General features: G+C 42.6%; 1 protein-coding gene across 2 annotated transcripts in view; it reads left to right on the forward strand.

The window, feature by feature from the left end:
* The window catches only part of cdk15 (cyclin-dependent kinase 15), a 45366-nt gene that overhangs the window by 17744 nt on the left and 5122 nt on the right, over positions 1-22500 (forward strand). The window contains exons 1-10 of one of the 2 annotated variants that reach the window (XM_048234864.1): positions 1-638; positions 6534-6671; positions 6992-7086; positions 7806-7885; positions 8115-8209; positions 8877-8939; positions 12362-12485; positions 12764-12884; positions 17486-17579; positions 17887-17950. The exon at positions 1-638 is cut by the window's left edge and continues 1299 nt beyond it. In XM_048234864.1, coding sequence (XP_048090821.1) covers positions 348-638; positions 6534-6671; positions 6992-7086; positions 7806-7885; positions 8115-8209; positions 8877-8939; positions 12362-12485; positions 12764-12884; positions 17486-17579; positions 17887-17950 — 1165 coding nt within the window. In that variant the 5' untranslated portion in view covers positions 1-347. The remainder of the gene's footprint in view (positions 639-6533; positions 6672-6991; positions 7087-7805; positions 7886-8114; positions 8210-8876; positions 8940-12361; positions 12486-12763; positions 12885-17485; positions 17580-17886; positions 17951-22500) is intronic. The other variant, XM_048234865.1, reaches the window with a different exon arrangement.

Genomic DNA, 22500 nt, shown 5'->3' on the forward strand with positions numbered 1-22500 from the left:
TCTCTCTCTCTCTCTCTCTCTTTTCACACACACACACACACACACACACAGATGGTCGTGAAGTTAAATGGGCTTGCTTGTTGTCATTAGCCACGGCAGGACAGACAGCCTGTGTGTGTGTGTGTGTGTGTGTGTGTGTGTGTGTGTGTGTGTGTGTGTGTGTGTGTGTGTGTGTGTGTGTGTGTGTGTGTATGGCTGGCTGGACTGTTTATGCTCTGCGCTCTCTAGTGATGGGCCAGTCATGGGACCAGCCCAAGCAGACCGCACTCATGCTAGTCATATGAGCTCGCAAAGCGAGGGAGAGTGAGGGAGGAGAGAGAGAAAGAGAGAGAGAGAGGGAGGAGAAGATGGAGGAGTTGTTTTGGAGGGTGCGGGCCGCCGGGGAGTTGTGCGTGCGGAGCTGCTGCTCCTGGTGCTGCCGTTTCTGTGAGGAGGAGGATGAAGAGGAGGAAGTGGACGGGAGGAGGAGGGAGGAGAGGTTCAACTGGCAGAAAGAGGAGGAAGAGGAGGAGGAGGAAAGAAGGAGACGAAGAAGAATAGAAATGAGTTTTGGGAGAGGAGCGGAGGAGGACATGGAGATGGACGAGCTGGCAAGCTACGCCAAGAGCAGAAGTGTGTCCTCTCTACCGTGTTCTGAGGTACTTGTGTGTGTGTGTGTGTGTGTGTGTGTGTCTGTGTGTATGCATGTGTGTTTGTGCACGTGCAGATGATATGCTTATCTTCATACTAGAGTAGAAGTTTTAGGCCGGCCTTGGTTCTTGGCTGGAGTGCCTGATGACATCACTGTTGTGTTTCCTCTCGCCTGTGACATCATCAGCATGGCCTGACAATCAGGGTCTACGAATAGATATATAGATAGATAGATAGATAGATAGATAGATACTTTATTGATCCCCAGGGGAAATTCAAGGTCTCCGTAGCATACAGACATCACACACACATTCTGCTAACAGCAGAAAAAAGTCATTAAAAGTATATAATATAAAAAACACAACTAAGCAATAAGGACAGTAGAAGATAAAGAATATACTAAATATACTAAAATACAAATTATACTAAATAACACTTAATCTAAATCAATTCTAAAAACAGTATCCACATAGTGGGTGATTAATCAAGAGGTGCTTACAATAACTGAGGCAGGGACTGAGCCTGTGATTCTCTGTGCATAGTAATGTAAGGTAAGGTGCTCTGTGTGAGTGAGTGTCATGGTGATGGTGCAAATGAGTCCAACAGTGCAACAGTGCAAGAATAAAGTCTAGAGACCAGCATAAAATAAATATGGACATATCAGCGAGTAGGCAAGGTAATATAAAAAAAACTATACAAAAAACGATATCTATATTACTAAATTAAGAAAGTGTGGCCATAATTCGGCTGTGGCATGGAGGGAGGGGTTATGCATATGTGCTAATATAGCACGCAAACAGTGAGGCAGAAAGACAGTGGTAAAAAGTGGCTAGTGGACAGACAGTATCCAAACATGGAGGTGGTGAAGAGGCAGACAGACTATGCGGAGAAGTCTATCTCTCCTCTTCCCTTAACCCTTGTGTTATCCTCAAATCTTACCGACACTCTTTATCCTTGGGGTCAATTTGACCCCAGCTATATAAACCCTCAGAAAATGATTATAATTGATATTGTTACCCAGTTTTTTTTATTTTTGTGACAGGTACTTAACAAGAGTGTAGTAACCACCATCAAAAGCCCTACAAAACAATCCCCCACACCCCTTTATGAACCTTGGAACCCTGGCTGGCAATATTGCCCATCCAGTGTCAGCAGCCCAAAGGCTTGCTGTTGCTTCCCCTTTTGACTTTTACAGTCCTGCCAAAATGACTTATATGTAATATGTACTTGTATATGTAATAATGATAATAACAATATGTTCTCATACTATTACAATAATAATATCCATAATGTGTCAAATATTCATGTATCTTATGTTTGCATCACAGCTGGGGTCAAACTGACCGCAAGGAACATCAATGTACAAAATATTTGTACAGGACATTGAAAACATATTATTGTACAAATTTCATGCTAACTCTGTTGCACCCTTCAATTGAGGAAAAGTCATGAAACAAAAAAAAAAAAGTGAACCATATATTTTATGATGTTAAACGTTGCTTGGGGTCAAATTGACCCCAAGGATAACAGGAGGGTTAAGTGAAGCATTGAACAGTTCAATGGACCTGGCCGCAAATGACTTCCTCAGTCTGTCTGTTGTTCAAGGCAGTGAGCGAAGTCTCCAGCTGATCAGGCTCTTCTGCTTTACAATAGTGCTGTGGAGTGGATGACACTCATTGTCCAAGATGTTGATCATTTTGTTCAGGGTCCTTTAGTCAGATATTGAAGTGATGCACTCCAGTTCAGCTCCCAGCTTTCAGCTTTCCTTACCAGCCTAAGTTAGAGTTAGCATCTCAACCAATCATCTGACATTGTAGAATATAGAAATGACAGACACATAGATGTGTTTCATTTTACTGTTGCTTGAATTATCCAAATAAAAAATGCTTTTTTAATTTACATCTGAATAAAACACAAAAAGCTTCCCAATGCGCTATATAAAAATTGCATGGAATCTGAATATGATCAGTGTTCCCCCTTTCTGCTCAGCTGACGTAAATTCGAACGAATTGTATGTCTGTACATAGCACGGTCAACAATGGCCATTGTGTCAGACTCAGGATGTGCCACTCTTCCGAGAGTACCTCTTCTCCTAGCACTACTAACAAAACTGGACATGCCTAATCTAGCACTTATCACTAGACTATCCCAACTGGACATGCCTGATTTAGCACTGACCACTAGACTATCCCAACTGGACATGCCTAATCTAGCACTGACCACTAGACTATCCCAACTGGACATGCCTAATCTAGCACTGACACTAGACTATCCCAACTGGACATGCCTAATCTAGCACTTACCACTAGACTATCCCTCTTCTTCCCTTGACTTAACTGCGCTCAAACTGTATTTCTATTCTATGTGAGTAGTACTTGTTGCTGCACTGTCTTATGGCCTTCGGTACACCAAACAACTTTGACAATATTTGGGAAAGATTCTTAAAAGACTGGAGTGTTTTAACTAATGCCCCCCCCCCATTCCAGCTTTACTTAAAAGACTACAATCTTAGTCATTAGTCACACCGCACTTTGATTGTTCCCTTTGTTGTAGTTGCAGGGCCAGGGGGCCTAAACCGGTCACTCTCTGGAAAGATGCCAAGCATGACCCAGTTCTGGAGAGGGGAAGGGACACCCGACCATGACCAGTGTGGGGAAAGAGATAGCATAGGGAAAAGTAGGGGAAGAAGGGAAGAGAGAAAACAAAAGAAGAGAAGTTCAGAAGATGGCTTGTGTGTAAGAATAGAAACCATAATCTTAACCCCCTTGAAAAAGAATACATTTAAGATGAGCGTCAGATTGCCCTACAGACATGAAAATGGTTTGTTAATCCTCCTACAGTAGTGTCTCTATTCAGTGTAATACTTTGTCACTGGTGCCTATAGTGTTTTATCACACGCGTTAATCACATAGAGCTCATAATGAGAAACACATTATAGGCCTTTATGGTGCATAAATCAGGACTCTAGGCTAGCTTTGTTCATGATAACATTTGACATTAATCAGGCCTCCACAGCCCTTTTGCTGATGAGGTTGTCTCACATGGGTCATGAGTGTGTGTGAAGGGCACCTTGTCAGGGGGTGGGGTGGTGTTTGAGTTTATTTTTGGAGCTGTGACGTCCCACGCAGCACAGGCAGGATGTGACATCATGAACTAGGAGGAGGTTTATAGCGTTGCATCTGTGGTGTACCCACACACACACACACACACACACACACACACACACACACATCCCGAGGACAGCAAATTGGGCTTTGTGTTCTGGCGCCAGGCTGTGTGATGTGTGTTCTGGTAACACACGCATACACATTCTCTCTCTCTCTCTCTCTCTCTCTCTCTCTCTCTCTCTCTCTCTCTCTCTCTCTCTCTCTCTCTCTCACACACATCATAAACACACACACACACACACACACACACACACACACACACACACACAAACGCACAACACACACATACATGCTGTTTTATAACTCTAACTCTGTCTGTCTCTCACACACACACACACACACAAACACACTTGCTCTCAAACCTGATGCATCATGTCCCTGTGGGCCATTTATTTTATTTCTGTATCAGCATATCTTCTGGTCCTGTTGTACCTCAGTAAGCGTGATGTAAGCGGAAATGCCAATCCTAGCTATCACCCTCTCATCACTCCTCTCCTCTGTTCTCTCCTTCATCCCCCTCTCCTTGTCTCCTCCTGTCCTCTCTCTTCAGCAGCTCATCTTTCTCTCTTCTGCTTTTCCGCTGGTTTCATTTATGCTGAGTGCTGTTGCTGCTAACTGAAGCTGTATTGTACTGTTTTACTGTATACAAGGGGCCCTAATTTGAATGATGAGCAAAGTGCAAACTCTTAAGTCTAATTATTAATTTAATAACAGGGCACAATTAATTTGCTAATTCAACACCATGTGCAGGACCTCAACATTTTGGGCAGGACGCAGACATTCATGGGTCAGATCAATGCTCCCACATGCCACACCATAGCTGTAGTTTATGCACAAGGACTTTGCTTGTTGATAAAGCTTGTTGACTTTGCCTTCTTATCTTGACCCGCCACATACAGTAAATAAGAGATATAATAGAAAGTGTTAAGTGAAATACATTGTATCATCTTTTTTCTCTGTCTCTTGCTACCACATCATCTTTGTTTTGCTGATCTGATTTCGGTGGAAACCTCATGATTAGTGTGTCTGGTGGAAATATAATAAAATATACTGAATACTGAGAGAAAAATAGCTCGTTGAATTATGCCAGTAAACTGTTCAACTCTCTCTCTCTCTCTCTCTGTCAAATTCAAATTTATCCTACATTCAGTCTGGGGATTGAAGATGTGCTCTACTTTCTTAAACTAGACGCACATGTGTTTGCTAGTTTGTGACCTTTGCTGATATAGTTCCCCCGCCCAGCACCCATGCTGCTTAACTAGCAAACAGTGTCCACCCATGGGTGTGTTTTCCAGAAATGAGGTGTGTTCAGTCACATGGTCAGTGCATTTCTTTCAGTGCAGTGGTATCTTGGGGCACAAGAAAATGGTTGCACCTCTGACCAACCAAAACCTGGTCTAAAGTCAGTAGTGCAGTGTTTTGTATTTTATGAGCGTGTCGTCAAGATACAGTAGCCTTATGCTCACGTACATAGGCGAGTACACAACCCAGGCTTACATACAGTACATGCACATGCAGCACACAATCAGGCAAAAGATAAAGAAAGAAAAAGATTAAAATGTGAAAGATTGTTATTATTGTTTTGTGACCTGTGCCATATTAATACATAGTCAAAGCTGTGTTAGTCATGTGGGTGAATTTTTACGGAGGAAATATTTTTTTTTTTTTTTCACGTTTTTATTCAAGAAAGATAAGACAATACAGATCCATTAATTTAGGTACAGTGTCTTGTTTTCTGTTTTCCTATTTGAGAGCCAGCAGAGAATTCTAACAGAAAAACTCTTCAGTTTATTTCAAGTGTTGTAAATGAACTGGGTGAAGACCTACACTGTGCTAACACTGTGCAGAGTAAGACTTGACGCCTACTTGTTTGTTGTATAGCTTTGATAATCATGATCATTCCTTTAAAGTTGTATCATTGGTGAACACATAAACATCGTAAATAGTCTGTGTTGAGTGTATGGTTAACTAAACACATGTGTGTTGAGCTAATTCTGCACAATAAGCAGGTCTGTTTCATCTGCAGAGATGGATTACTTCATAGCATTCGGCAAACCTGCTGTTACAATAGCAATTTGCCAAGGTACGAGCGCTTCCAAACACACCCATGATTCAGAAACTTAAGGACAAACCTTTTTAACTATGTGTCTGCTGTGGATACCCTTTTCCCACTGTTAAAATAACACAACCTAAACACACTACACCTCCACCTCAGACTATCTGTTTTAGAAATAGGGCTCAGATATTGATTGATGCCTTTGCTGTTACTGTCATGGTCACTGTTGATTTTCTTTTGTATATGTCATTGGCCATATATCAATAATAAATCATTGTAAAAACTTTTGAAAATCCCAATAAAATGTTCAACACACTATACTATACTATACTATACTATACTATACTATACTATACTATAAAAAATAACACCAGGATCTAATGTAAAGGGAACACAGACAGATTTACAATGAAACAATGCTTGTCAATCTCTGACCCCTTTTTTCCCACTGTTTGTCAAGTCAAGTCAAGTCAAGTCAGCTTTATTTATATAGCGCATTTCATACACAGAGGTAATTTAATGTGCTTCACATAAACAAAAGCAAACAAGAATAGTTGATAAAAGCATAGATAGGCAATAGTCAAAGAATAGTTTAAAAAGGGCCTTCATGGTAGCCTTTATGGTGTTCTGATCCATTTGTTTGTCTTTCTCTCTCCCGCTGCCCGCCCTGTCTGTCCCAGCTGGGTGAGGGCTCCTACAGCGAGACGCCCCAACCCCACTGGTTCCACACTCTGCAGGTGCGCCGTCTGAGGGTCCACAGGGGCCGCAGCAACAGTGACCCACTCGGGGGGAAGAGCTTCCAACAGGAGTTTCAATGGGTGAGGGAGTACACACACAGACACACACACACACACACACACACACACACACACACACACACACACACATACACATACACACACACACACACACACACACACACACACACACACACAATCACAGAAAAAACACAAATACATGTCAATGCACACACATTTTTACTACTTTTTGAATTTTAAACATGCAAATCCTACTGTGTGTTTGTTTTACCTCACAGAAATATGTATGTGTCTGTGTGTGTGTGTGTGTGTGTGTGTGTGTGTGTGTGTGTGTGTGTGTGTGTGTGTGTGTGTGTGTGTCTGTGTCTGTTTCCTTTTAGAACACTGGTCTCCAGTTCGGCACAGCCGCATCCTACCTGAATCTGGAGAAGCTGGGGGAAGGAACCTACGCAACGGTGTACAAGGGAATTAGCAGGTGGGCACTCACACATGCACACACACACACACACACACACACACACACACACACACACACACACACACACACAAATCTCCAGTAGTGTTTGAGTGTGTGCAGAGTGGAGTGTTGCAGGGTAGGGGGCCTAACCCAACATAGACGAGTTGCTGCTCGTTTCCCAGGCTCATTTATTGGGCCCCCTCAGTATGGCTGTTACCAACACTGCCATAAAGCGTAACCTCCATCAGCTGAATCCGCCTTTTATAAGGTCATCTCTCATCCTGTGTGTGTGTGTGTGTGTGTGTGTGTGTGTGTGTGTGTGTGTGTGTGTGTCCATTAGTGTGAGAGAAAAACCTTCAAAAGACCCTTTACTTAACCAGTTGATTTCAATAAAAGTCATTACATGTTGAAATAAACACAGGTTCAAATGTTTTTATAGCCTTTATTTTCTTCATAATCATTCTCTGCAATATCTTGTGTTAGAGATTGTGTTAGCGAGAGAGTTAGAAAAGTGTATATTCAAATAGATGAATCTTGCATGAGTCTTCCTCCCCCTCTGGTTCTAACAGGCTTTGTGTGTGTGTGTGTGTGTGTGTGTGTGTGTGTGTGTGTGTGTGTGTGTGTGTGTGTGTGTGTGTGTGTGTGTGTGTGTGTGTGTGTGTGTGTGTGTGTGTGTGTGTGTGTGTGTGTGTGTGTGTGTGTGTGTGTGTGTGTGCGTGCGTGTGTGTGTGTAACAGGATAAATGGACACTTGGTGGCACTGAAAGTTATCCGCATGAAGACAGAGGAGGGCGTCCCTTTCACCGCAATCAGAGAAGGTAGAATAGCACAAACTATGTTTATGTGTGTGTGTGTATGTAAGTGTGCATGTGTACTCGTGTGTGTGTGTGTATGTGTGTGTGTGAGAGAGTCTGTGCACATGCATACGTACAGTATGTGTGTGTTTGTTTGATTGATTGTGCTACTTTACGCTGTATTTGTTAAAATATAAGTTCATTCTCTGACATAACTCATGGTATAACTGTACCTTGTGTGTCTTTTCCCCAGCCTCTCTTCTGAAAGGACTGAAGCATGCCAATATAGTTTTACTCCACGACATCATTCATACGAGAGAGTCTCTGACCTTCGTCTTTGAGTATGTGGTGAGTATGCACCATCATCATCCTCACTCTCTCATCACAGATAGGGACAGCACAGTGGCTTTGCTTTTAGACATGCCTAATAGTATCCACGATATTCTCCAGCCAACAATGGGCGTCGCCATGACACCTTAATGTGGCTCCTTAAGGTGACACCTTAAGGTGCTTGACGTATCCTAAGCCATGTAAAAGCAAACTTATATATTTTTCTGTCAGTCATATATTATATAGAATATCCATATTGAGTGCAGAATTGTCAACATTTCGAAAGAAATATAAGTTGAAACATTTTCTAGTTCTAGTTCTAGTACGACTGCACTAAGTTACCGTAATCTTTTCTTTTTTCTTTTTTCTGTTTTTTCTTCTACTCATCCCTTTTTCTGCTTCTCCTTTTTTGTCTTTCTCTTCTTCCCTCACTTTCCTTTTCTTCCTCTTTGCCTTCTCGCTCTCTGCTATTCTCTCCCTTCTCTCTCTCTCTCTCATTCTCTCTCTCCTGCTTTTAAATTCCTCTTTTCTCTTTCTTTCTCTCATTTCCCTGTTATCACTCTTCTTTGTTATCCATGTTATTCTGTCTTCCTCTCTTTCTGTTTTTTTTCTCCCTTTATCACTCCATCTCTCTCTCCCTTTATTCCTCTCTCTCTCTCTCTCTCTCTCTCTCTCTCTCTCTCAGCAAACAGACTTGGCTCAGTACATGTCCCAGCACCCAGGAGGCCTGAACCCATATAACGTGAGGGTAAGACCTGACCTGAGATCAGTGTGTTGGCAGGGATGCTGCTTGAACTGGCCGAGCTCTTACAAAGGCATACTATACTAATATACTGTCTGTGTGTGTGTGTGTGTGTGTGTGTGTGTGTGTGTGTGTGTGTGTGTGTGTGTTTGTTTGTTTTCATATACAATGTGTGTGTGTGTGTGTGTGTGTGTGTGTGTGTGTATGTTTTTATATATGTGTGTGTTTGTTTTTGTGTGAGACCTGACCTGACATCTGTGCCTTGGCAGAGGCGCTGCTAAAACTGGCCCAGTTCTTATGGAGGCATGACAGTGTTTCTGTCTGAAACTGTTTGTCTAACCCTCTCGACCTGCATGATGTTGAATGATTTAAAACAGCCGTAAGGAGTTTGAATACACAATAACCTTAATAACACCAACAACAGCAAGGGTGCTAGTGAAACTTCAAAAGTTTTTAAAAGTTTAGCATACGGTACTTGATATGCAAAAGTGGTGTCTTTTAGCAATACAGTTTGTGATGTTGTGTTGTGAAAGTTTTTCTTTTACATTTATGTGGTTGGAATACAAGGCAATGCCATGTGTTTATCTTTCCTTTGCCTGAGCATATGCATTTAAAAACTCCTGTTGCTTAGCTGCACACTATTGCTTAGCTCTGTGGTTGATTTTCAGTCATTTGTCACCAAATGTATTTGAAAACATTCCTGCCATCACACTTTCATTCACCAGTGGCCAGTGCTTCATGACTGCACCCCCATTTGCAACCAATGACATTCATTTTCCCATCGATTAAAAGTTGATGGAAACAATGTATTCACATATATTTGCATTTCAGTTGCATTTCTACCTCTGTGTTTCCGTAAACGTTGCTCTGACGACCTTACGTTTCGATTCCACGCTCAACGACAATCTTCCCTAGAATAGGCGATGTCCATTTTTAACTCGTGCAACAAAGTGGATGTAAATGCACACAAATGCACATGTCCTTGAGCCGAATTTTCATGAATGTGCGTAGAATATACAAGTGAGCTGAACAGAAACCCAGCTAGTGGCAGTGCACAGACACACACTCACACACACACACACACACACACACACACACACACACACACACACACACAAATACAGAGAGAGTGTTACCGCAGGCAGGAGACTGTTCTCTTGTCCTTGATGCGTCTGCTCAGCTGTTTCCATTATCCAGTCTCTCCTCTCCTTGCCATGTCGAGAGAAAAAGTGTCTAGCTCGAGAAAAAGTGAGGTTGTTTGTGGTAAACCCCAAATAAACTAAGAGAGGCTACATTTGTCCAGGTGTGTTGGCTCAAAACATTAAGTACAAGCTGGAAGTGTGAGCCTATGCGCTGGGATATAACTATTTAAGAGGATTAAATCATTTTTTGGAGGTTTTTTTGAGGAGCCTTAATAGATTGGTGGAAAAGAAAAAGCAAACACTGAGGAAGCAAAAGTTTAAAAAATACAAATATAAAGCATTACCTCTTTATCAGTGTCAATGTTGATTAGTTTATTTTGGTTTTATACTCTTTATTCCTTCAACAGCTTTCTTCTTTTTTAGCTTTTGTTTAATTAATCTTTTTGTATGTATGTTTAATTATTTTTAATAAGAATAACCTAGACAAGGACTAGACTAGAAAAAGTGCTGTGAGAATCATGTTCTTTGATTTCTCAAGTGCTTTTAACACTATCCAACCCCTCAGACTGGGAGACAAGCTCTTGCAGATGGGTGTGGACGCTCACCTGGTAACCTGGATTACAGATTACCTGACCGGGCGACCACAGTTTGTCAGACTGAAGAACTGTCTCTCTGACACTGTGATCAGCAGCACCGGAGCGCCACAGGAAACTGTGCTCGCTCCAGTCCTGTTTACCCTGTACACATCTGACTTCTGCTACAACACCGACTCATGCCACATGCAGAAGTTTTCTGACGATACTGCAATTGTGGGGTGTATCAGGAACGGGCAGGAGGAGGAGTACAGGAGCCTGGTGGAGGACTTTGTGCAATGGTGCATTTCCGCAGGTCTAAGCCCACTCTGCTACCAGTCTCTATTGATGGGGTCAATGTGGAGGTGGTAAGCACCTACAAGTATCTGGGTCTCCACCTGGACAATAAACTGGACTGGTCAGCTAACACTGACGCACACTACAAGAAAGGGCAGAGCAGGCCATATTTCCTGAGAAGGCTGCGGTCCTTCAATGTGAGCAGCAAGCTCCTCAGGATGTTCTACCAGTCTGTTGTTGCCAGCGTCCTCTTCTATGTAGTGGTATGCTGGGGAGGAAGCACAAAGTGGGGAGACTTGACAGGCTGGTAAGGAAAGCTGGCTCTGTAGTGGGCGCTGAACTGGAGTGCATGACTTCAATATCTGACAAAAGGACCCTGAACAAACTGATCAACATCTTGGACAATGAGTGTCACCCACTCCACAGCACTATTGTAAAGCAGAAGAGCCTGATCAGCTGGAGACTTCCCCTCACTGCCTTGCACAACAGACAGACTGAGGAAGTCATTTGTCCCCAGGGCCATTGAACTGTTCAGTGCTTCACTTAAGGGAAGAGGAGAGATAGACTTCTCTGCATAGTCTGTCTGCCTCTTCACCCCCTCCATGTTTTAGATACTCTGTCCACTAGCCACTTTTTACCACTGTCTTACTGCCTCACTGTTTGCATGCTATATTAGCACATATGCATAACCCCTCCCTCCATGCCACAGCCAAATTGTGGCCACACTTAATATATTTATATATATATATATATATATATATATATATATATATATATATATATATATATTTTATAATTTTTTTTTTTTCTATAGTTTTTTTATATTACCTTGCCTACTCGCTGATATGTCCATATTTATTTTATGCCGGTTTCTAGCCTTTATTTTTGCACTGTTGCACTGTTGGACTTCACCATGACACATCACCATGACACTCACTCACACAGAGCACCTTACCTTACCTTATTATGCACAGAGAATCACAGGCTCAGTCCCTGCCTCAGTCATTGCAAGCGCCTCTTGATTAATCACCCACTATGTGGATACTGTTTTTAGAATTGATTTAGATTAGGTGTTATTTAGTATAATTTGTATTTTAGTATAATTAGGATATTCTTTATCTTCTACTGTCCTTATTGTTTAGTTGTGCTTTTTATATTATATACTTTTAATTACTTGTTTCTGTTGTTAGTGAATGTGTGTGTGATGTCTGTATGCTACTGAGACCTTGAATTTCCCCTGGGGATCAATAGTATCTATCTATCTATCTATCTATCTATCTATCTATCTATAAGGTGAATTTACTTGGCATGTTGGAAAAAATGCCTTTGCATGGTTGGAAGTTATGGTAATTGTAACACTACTAATTACAATGACTTTCTCTCTTTCGTTCCCTTGTTGTGTGTTGGCGCACGTCAGATCTTCATGTTCCAGTTGCTGAGAGGTCTGTCATACATCCACGGCCACAGAATTCTCCACCGAGACCTGAAACCGCAGAACCTTCTCATCAGCTACCTAGGAGAACTCAAACTAGCAGACTTTGGTGGGTCTTCTCTCTCTCTCTCTCTCTCTCTCTCTCTCTCTCTCTCTCTCTCTCTCTCTCTCTCTCTCTCTCTCTCTCTCTCGCTCTCTCTCTCCATCCCTCTCTCTCACATAAACAGACAGACACACACACACACACACACACACAGATGCCAACACACACACACACACACACACACACACACAGATGGACACACACACACACATACACACTGTAATATATCAAAGAGACAAATTGGAAGTCCATTCTAAGTCCCCAGTGTTCCTGACCTCCTGTAGGTCTGGCTCGCTCCAAGTCCATTCCCTGTCAGACCTACTCCGCAGAGGTTGTGACCTTGTGGTATCGACCCCCCGATGTCCTGCTGGGCTCCACCGACTACTCAACAGCGCTAGACATTTGGTGAGCAGCCACACAGAGACATACATACACACACACTCTTTCTCACACACAAACAGACACACACACACACACACACACACACACACACACACACACACACACACACACAGATACAAACACACACACACACTCATCAATCAATCATTCAGAGCAGCATAAAAATATGCCTGAAAGATCAGTGCTGGAATGACCCAAATTTTAGCTGTCAATCAATCCCATGCTTTTCCATGGCGATGGTGTCCAACGGAAACAGTGAGGCCATGGCATGGAGAGGTGAGGTCTGAGTTGAGCCAAAACCAGTGATTCATTTGGTCCATCAAAGGCCAACCTGTGGGTCCAACACAGATACACACACACACACAAACACACACAGACACACACACACACACACACACACACACACACACACACACACACACACACACACACACACACACACACACACACACACACAGATTGGAAACAACTGTTTGGACTGTTCATGAAGCAAAACGCAGATTATCCCTTTTCCGAAAATGCTGGAATTTTGTAAACACACTAATAAACAAATGCAGCAGCACGGTAACTCAGGATCTTCTCCCGGGATAACAACAGCTGGAAAGCCGAGCATCAGACCCTTCCAGAGGTCAACTCCATTCAATTCAATTTTTATTTATATACAGTGCCAAGAACAAATGCCCAGACCCTAAGCCTTTTAAGGCAGCAGTGGTAGGCAGTGGTCCAAGGGGAGATTCCATGTATTTGAACGATCCCTGTCGAGGGAGAACTTATAAATGACTTAAGTTCTACAGTTTTCATTAATAGATGATACTTGTTGCCACTCGTGCCTCGAGTAGGACCAATAGAACCTATTAAATGTGAGAACCAAATATGTGTTCTTTACGTAGCCAGTTCCATTCCTCAGATTAGCAACATAAAAACGCCTATTATGGCACAAATTCATCCAATGAAAGAACTAAGGACTTTGAAAGCATAAAGAAGGTGATAAATCAGATCATTCATACCAACCTGACTGAGTGCCACAGGAGAGAGGCATGTAAGCCTGTGCAACATGTGTGGTACTTGGGCCTACGTGATGCCTTGGTTTCAGTTGGTTGGTTCTGGACTGTGACTAGGCTACATACTGTAGTAGGCTACTAAAAATACTGCTCTTCTGGCAGATTGGCAGGTTTGGCCTGTTGCTATTCTTTTTCTCATTTGAATATTTTTCATTAAAATGTTATTCATTTGAATATGGAAGTGTGGGTGTTAGGTATCCCAACCTGACTTTAGCTCAGCCCAGTAAACTTATTGGCCTTTGCCTGTCATTCTTGCCATTTAAAAACATAAAGAGGTGTTGTCTCTTTTTTTTCAAAAGCCTTTTGAAACAAACATCCACCATCGTGAGAGGGTGTCAGATCTATTTATTATCATTGATATTTAGATCGCACTTTAGACACGGAAAATTAGGCATTTTAAATAAATATAAAAGTACATTTTTTCTAAATTGACATTGAAGTGTGATCACAGATAATTTGACAGTGTTTTAAATCTATCTTAAGTCTGATGTCAGGCTAATGTGCTATGAATAGAGGGACACATGCTGATGTGTTTATGTTTATGTTTATATATTTAGTTTGTTTTATAGTTTCAATTCTATAAAATTCAGGTTACAACTCGACCATAGGAGGTTTAGAAACACTATGCTGTATTGCATACCAGTATACAAATCAGAGATTCTCAGGCAAAGGGAAACCAAAAATGAAAACGTCATTACCCAGCTAACAACAGCATACTGTATACAGTGAATAAGTAAAATGCCATGTTGTGGTTCAATAGATAGACAAATAATTGAAAGCACAAACTGATGGCTTAATGAAAATGTTAATGTTGTGTCTGACTAGTCTACTATATTACAGTGCTGTTAAGAGCCTAAAAGCCTGAAAAAAGAATACGAAAAGTTAGGAGTTTGTGTAAGTGCACCCATACAACTTTGGGAATCATTTAGTACTAGGTCTACTCTACCACATACTATTCACTCATTTCTTACCACCAAACGGCCAGACCGCATTATCGTTAATTACCATAACATTTACCAGACTTTCTTTTGACGCTCATACTGCCCAAACCGTGACGCCGACAGTCTCGTCGCTGGTCGAAGCCGAGAGACGCCGGCTCCATAGACATCTTATACTGTAATTCAGTGTGCTGACTCTCATAGGAAGTGAATGACTTCTGTTCCATCAGGGTGAATTTAGAGGCCCTCGCCAGTCCCGGTGTATAGCCTAATTCACTTTAGTATCCCCAGATAGAGCATAGGCATGATGGTGCTCCCTAATGTTGCACTGATTGTACTAGGACACACCACGTTACAAAGAATCTCCTATTCGCTCATATTCATCAGGGTCTTGAATTGGTACATGATCGTCAGAGGAGGGTAGGACACTATAGTTTTGACCAGGTTGTTAATCATGTTCTGTCTAGCTCTCCGTTTCAGTGGGTGGATTTCACTCCTTCCTGACGGATCCGTCTTTCTCAGAGCACAGAGGATAGAAAGAATACAGAAGCCAATGACAGGCACTAAGAGAACTAACAATATGAAGATGGCTAAAAACTCAAATGAAATCAACATCCACAAACCAAAAAACACTGTGAGAAGCCAGACCAGTGCACACAGGACCCTCCTCTGTCTCCCGTTCGTCATCTGCATGTATGAGATGGGGTGAACTACAGCCATGTAGCAGTCAACACAAATGCAGGCCATAAACAGGGGCCGTCTGGCAAAGTTCTGGCAACAATGAGAAGTTTGCCACTAGTGTCAAATGTGTTCGCCAATGATTTGCCACCACTCTTAGCCAATAATGGCAAACTTCCAGTGAACTTCTGGTGACAAACCTAATTTGCATAATGACATTGCTGCAAATTTGCTGCAACGTTACCAAAAGTTAACCGCAACTGTTTCCCAGAAACCTAATTTGCATGTGAAAATATTACTTTGCCGCAAATTTGCAGCAGCTTCGCCAGAAACCTGAAATTTCTGTAAGGGAGGGCAATGTTAGTGTTGTTGACGCTGGTTGAATTTGAGGAATAAACACTCATCTCCATGATGAGATCCGGAACCAATTTGTGAAATAAAACAGTTCAGAATAATTGCATTTAGAAAATAATTAATGGACATGATGTTGTGTATGGTTCACTCTAGGACCAGTATCTTCAGTTTAGCTTGGCATGATTATCAACAGTATAACAAAAAATATTTAAAAAAGTATAAATAAAACAAATAAAAAAACCTTTGACCAGAAGTGGCAAAACAATGCGCTGTTTGTCTTTATCCCACCAGTGGACCACCCGTAAACCAGAGAGTAAAACACCAGTGGTCTACCAGATGTGCCCCCTTAACTCTCCTCTCACTAAGCTGAATTGACATAACACGATTGACAAAATTGTTGTCATTGCAGGGTCCGAATTACTTACGATTTGACTGTCAAAGTGTAAGCCTTGGTCAGAACAAACACAAATCAAATATTTTCTTTGGACATGCAAAACAGTTTTGACAGGTGTCCATTTAATATACTTTAACAGACTAACTTGACGAATTTCAAAGTAGAATGAACAGTCGCCAGAATCAGACTCACACAAAATGTGATCTCTGATTGCCGTAAGCAGACATTGGTTGTCCCGTGGTCGTCTAATGGTGCAAGTTTGATAGCGTATTTTGCTGACAGTGCATGTTCACGGTGGCCAGTGCGAAGTCAGATGCATAAAGTGGGCAGAGTCAGGCCGAAGTTAATTAATAAAAGATAGATAGATAGGTCAGATAGATAGATAGATGCTATAGGTCAATTTAACACTGGTTGCATGTGATTGATTTATTCAATTTCACTTCACCGGAGAAGGTCTCACCCATTTCAGAGTCCCCCCCTTGACGTAGATTCCTACTATCTATATCGCCGCAGAACTTGGGCCCTAAGTCTGAAATCTCTCTATCGCTTGCCATGCTCCAGCGCCCCTGCACAGTGCTTTGGCTCTCTCTGTGTGTCCCATTGGGTGAGGGTGGTAGTCAGATGATAGTATGATAGTAGACCGTTGGATAGGTCAGTGGGCCAGATCAGTTGTACAGTCGGCAAATCCTTGAATTCCTCGAATTCATCTTTGTATCTTTCCTTGACGTTTTCCATCAAGGTTAAGGGAGAGAGGATTAAAAAGGTGATGGGATCAGAGGTGATAAATGGCTTTGGATTTGTATTAGTCAGAATGTAGAAGGAAAATGCCATATTGGTTGATATGAATGTTTAATTTTGCCCAATAAAGTAGACGTGTGACCGCGCACATCCATTCATTTTCATCCGTTTTAGATGGGTGCTGGATCAGAAAAATGACTCCCAAAAGTAAAATAAGAGAGAGTGATCCGCACACCATATAGCTCCCTTAAAAGAGTTTTTATTTTGCGTGCAACGTTTCGAGCCCCTGGCTCTTCCTCAGGCTACCAACAAGAGCTCTTATTTAAATTTTGCCCAATAAACATAAAGTTGAAAAAAAAAGAAAAGAAAAAGGTGATGGGACAGAAAATCCCAATGCAGCGATCCACTTCATATTCTTAATTTGCCATGTCTCTTCTTCAGGGGGGCGGGGTGCATTTTCATTGAGATGCTGCAGGGGGCGCCAGCGTTTCCTGGAGTGGCCGACGTATTCGAACAGCTCCAGAAGATCTGGGCAGTGAGTTTATTTCACCACTTTTGTTTCTTCACTTTTTGTTTAATTATAAAATGGATATTTATGTGATATGTATGTTGAGTTAAACATTTCCATTTCCACTCTAAAATGCTGTTGTTATCACACACCATCTCCATGGTCAGCCTGTGTTTGGTCAGATGTGTGACCTGTCCTCTCTCCCTTTCTCTCTCTCTCTCTCTCTCTCTCTCTCTCTCTCTCTCTCTCTGTGTGTGTGTGTGTGTGTGTGTGTGTGTGTGGGTGTGTGTGTGTGTGTGTGTGTGTGTGTGTGTGTGTGTGTGTGTGTATGTAGGTTATAGGTGTGCCCACAGAAGAGACTTGGCCAGGGGTGAGCCAGCTGCCCAACTATAAACCAGGTCTGTTTTCCCATTTTGCTCTTTCACTCCCTCATTCTCTTTCCTTTCTTTCATGCATGTCTTTCATCCCCCTTTCCTCTGTTCCTCTTACTGCCCATTTCTCTGGGAAACTCCTCTGATCTCAGATCATGCTCTTCCCCTTACTCACAGATGTACAGTCAACTGACCCACATCCACACACACACACACACACACACACACACACACACACACACACACACACACACACAGAGAGAGAGAGAGACATACACAAAATCTGACCCTCAGAACACAAGTTCTGTCTTTAACCCTTGTAAACAGCTGTTGTTGTACCTACATGGAAGGCCCAGTCACAGAATATATGTAATTAAGCTCATTAGTAGCCTGCTTTGCTTCGAGGCCTAATGAACCAGATTAAGCCAGATCTGAGGCTCCCATCCACTGCATTCATGTGACTCTGTCTCTTTCTCTGTAGCAGCAACATACAGCAACAGCCTACATAGCACAGGAGAGTTGTGAGAACAACAAGTTCCTTATCTTGTCCAGATCAGCCGCAAAAGTCTTGCAAAAGTCTTAAGAATACATGGGAACATATTTGAATTTTCTATGCGCATCCGTCTGGCCATCTTCCAATTCACAAGAGATTTCCAAAATCACTGAAAATCCAGGAACCAATCACAACGATGATGACTGAGGAGTATGGTTAGCAGTGCTGTTGAACAAAACCAATAGCTGCGCTGGTGATGTCAGTGTTAAACGACATGGACGTGTATGTTCTTTGGAATGGAGTAAACAACAGCATTTAAAACTTCTTGTTTACAAGAAAGTTATGTTTGCTGTACTTCCAAAAATTCGGTAAGAGTTTAATGTACCATTTTACGTTTAATTACACTGCCGGTTACGCCCCTTGGAAATCTTGGAACGTGAACGAAGACTTTCCAGACTGATTCTCTTTTGAGAATCGGTGTGGTGTCAGCCAGCATCTAGGAGTCTATGAAACAGTCTCCTTCATTAGGAGAGTCCAAGTAGGAGTCTATGAAAGTCTCCTTCAAGAGAATCCAAGTAGGAGTCTAGGAGAATCTCTTTCCTTAAAAGAGTCAAAGTAGAATTAGGAGAGTCCTTGTAAGAAGTCTAAGAGAGTCTCCTTCATTAGGAGAGTCCTAGCATAGTCGTGTTTGTCTCCCGACTTCATCTCTGGATGTGAGAGAGCTTGGGCATGGGCCAGTTTGAAGCCCAAGCTCTGGCCTCCTCATCCAAGCATTATTTTCCTTCTGGCTGTCACCAAGCATTTGTGAATTTGTGTTGAGTAGTTAGCATGTTTCTTGGGTGTGTATATGTTTGTGTGGGTTTGTGTGTCTGTGTGTGTTTGTGTGTGTGTGTGTGTATGTGTGTGTGCGCGTGTGCGTATGTCTGTGCGTGTGTGATTTGTGTGTGTGTGTTTCATGCGTATGCATCATTGTGTATCTGTTTATGAGAAGTCATGAGACACAAGACAGAGAGAGAGAGAGATAGAATGAGAGAAAGTGTCTGGCAGGCCGCCTGTCTTGCAACATAAAACCCACATGTTGTTTATCTTGGGTGTCTTGGATCCAGGCAGCCATCTCTGACAAATACCCTGACAGCTTCACTTTCTGCACAGCACACCCCAAGACACTCGAGGAAACCACCCCTAGGCCCGGGGAGCTTATTAAAAACAACCGAAAGAATCCCGTTTCGAATGTAATTAATAGCGTTCATTAGCACTAGGAATCAGGCCGAGTGCATTTGTCTTGGCTTGGGCCTGGAGCCTTGGCTTAGCCTCTGGCAGGCTATCAGAGCGATGCTATCAGAGCGATGCTAACAGCGCTAGCAACGTTAGCACACTGCCTTGGTCCTCTGGCTGCAGTTTAGAGGGAACCACATAAAGCTACCCCACCAAGCAGTGCCGTTTTATGGGGGGCGTAAGAGGTACTCAGCCTCATGGTTTGGACGGAGAGTAAGGATTCTGACTCACCTGCGTGTCTACTAATTTAACCTCCCTGTGGTGTGGTATTTTGTGTGTGTGTGTGTGTGTGTGTGTGTGTGTGTGTGTGTGTGTGTGTGTGTGTGTGTGTGTTTTGAGACCTCTTTTATCTCCATCCATATTTCTGATGAAGGGATGATTCAGCCTCTGTTCCAGTAACAGTAACACACTGGGAGAGTTATGATGCAAAAAGACAAGCACAACCCCAGACCTAACCGCCCCCCTAAAACACTTACACACACACACACACACACACACGCGTGTGCACACACAAGTATATGCACAGACACGTACGTGCTCTTATACACGCACAAATTAACATAGAAATACATGCTTCACACAATCACATAGTCACACATGTACACACCCTCTCTCTCCCTCCCTTATTCTGAGGTGAAGTGTCATAACTGACCATGATGTGTTTTTAAAGGATTCAGACACACACAGGGGCATTAGTATAATTGGTAAAAATTCATACGTTTGCAAACTGGAATAGATACCGATAGATATCCATTGCATTGTCTGAGTTTTCTGTAGCTCTCTTTCTGTAAGTGTGTGTGTGTGTGTGTGTGTGTGTGTGTGTGTGTATTATATGCAGGGAAGGGAATGGAATCTTGTGTTTAGTGTAAGGCCATGTGTGTGTGTGTGTGTGTGTGTGTGTGTGTGTGTGTGTGTGTGTGTGTGTGTGTGTGTGTGTGTGTGTGTGTGTGTGTGTGTGTGTGTGTGTGAGTGATGGATGTGTGGGTGGGCGCAGACATATGGGACGGGGTTATGGGACTTCACACCTCTCGGAGAGACAGGCACACACACGAATGCAAACATATATGTACACACATACACAAACTCAAACACACTCACACACTCACTCTCACTCATACATACACTGACCTCACCGGAGACAGGACATGGAATGGGACTTCACACGCCAGGCACACACACGAATGCAAACATATATGTACACACATACACAAACTCAAACACACTCACACACTCACTCTCACTCATACATACACTGACCTCACCGGAGACAGACGGGAAGCTACGCCAGGGGAAAATTTCTCCTTACCTTTCCCTTTAAGTGATTCACACACACACACACACACACACACACACACACACACAGCTTTGTGCAGCTTTGTGGTTTACATGCTGCGTCATCAACATCAAGAAGTGTACTTATGTGTGTGTGTGTGTGTGTGTGTGTGTGTCTGTTGTGTGTGTTGTGTGTGTGTGTTAGCCTGTATGTGAAATGTGTGTGTGTGTGTATCCATGTAATACATTTTAAACCGTGAGTGTGAAGTTTTCAAACAGTGGCATGTTTGGGACCATTACTCATCATTGTGTGTGTGAAAGACAGAGAGAGACAGACCGAGAGAGAAAAGTGATGTGTGTGTGTCTGTGTTTGTTAATGTGCCATGTGTGTTTGTATGTATCTATTTCTGTTTTTGCGTTTTTTGTTTGTGTGTCTTTGTGTGTTTTTGTATGTGTGTGCATGCATATGTATGTGTATGTGTATGTGTATGTGTATGTGTATGTGTATGTGTATGTGTATGTGTATGTGCATGTGTATGTGTATGTGCATGTGCATGTGCATGTGCATGTGCATGTGCATGTGCATGTGCGGATCTCCATGTAAATGTGTGTGTGTGTGTGTGTGTGTGTGTGTGTGTGTGTGTGTGTGTGTGTGTATGGCTGCACTGGTAGTGGGGGTTGTATATGCAGGGGCCCTCCCTGCGGGACACCCAGGGAGAAGAGGCCGTGTGTGGGTACGCTGCCCCTGGGCCTCCCCCTCTCTGGCCTTGGTTCTTTGGCTCTCTGGCTGTCTGGGCATCTGGGCGTCTGCCCACCCCAGGCCCTCAGGTACAGCTGGACCAGCACAGACGCCTGAATGGAGCCCACACACTCGGAAGCACTGCAGCCGAGCGGGTGGCCCAGAGAGAGAGAGAGAGAGAGAGAGAGAAAGGGCCAGATGTAGAACGCTTTTGCGCCCACTTTAGGTACAATGAAACAAAACTGGTCCCCTACTGATTCTGTTGTCTAATTGATGGTTTTAACTGCGATTCGGATTAGGCTACATTTGATTTTAAAAGGCGGAACATTTTCACCGCAAAACGTGCACTGTATCATGTAGCCACTCTGCGTCTTTTTATGTTCGCGTCCACATTAAATCCATTCCACTCACGTTATCAGGAGAATACAGTAGCCTAAAGTTTTATTTCAAACACTTACTTTGGTCTCAGTTATTGGATCCAAATAAAAGAAATAGCAAACTCCAAGTCATGGTAGGGTAAGTTAAGCTATAAGCACATAGCCAATTAAACATGACCAAGGAAAAAGTGAACGGGACATTTTTTGAAACTATTTCAGCTTGTGTAGGCCTATCACTACTTTCTGAACATATTGAACACACAAATACCGTGATAATACCGAAAACCGTGATTTTGGTCACTATAACCGTAAATTTTCCTACCGTTACATCCCTAGTGTGTGTATGTGGACCTACGAGTATACTTGAGAATTCCTGAAGTATACTTGATGTCGAGGAAGTGGGCCAAATTGTCAAGTGCTA

Source organism: Alosa alosa, chromosome 23 (genome assembly GCF_017589495.1).
Source record: "Alosa alosa isolate M-15738 ecotype Scorff River chromosome 23, AALO_Geno_1.1, whole genome shotgun sequence".
Taxonomy (NCBI): Eukaryota; Metazoa; Chordata; class Actinopteri; order Clupeiformes; family Clupeidae; genus Alosa; species Alosa alosa.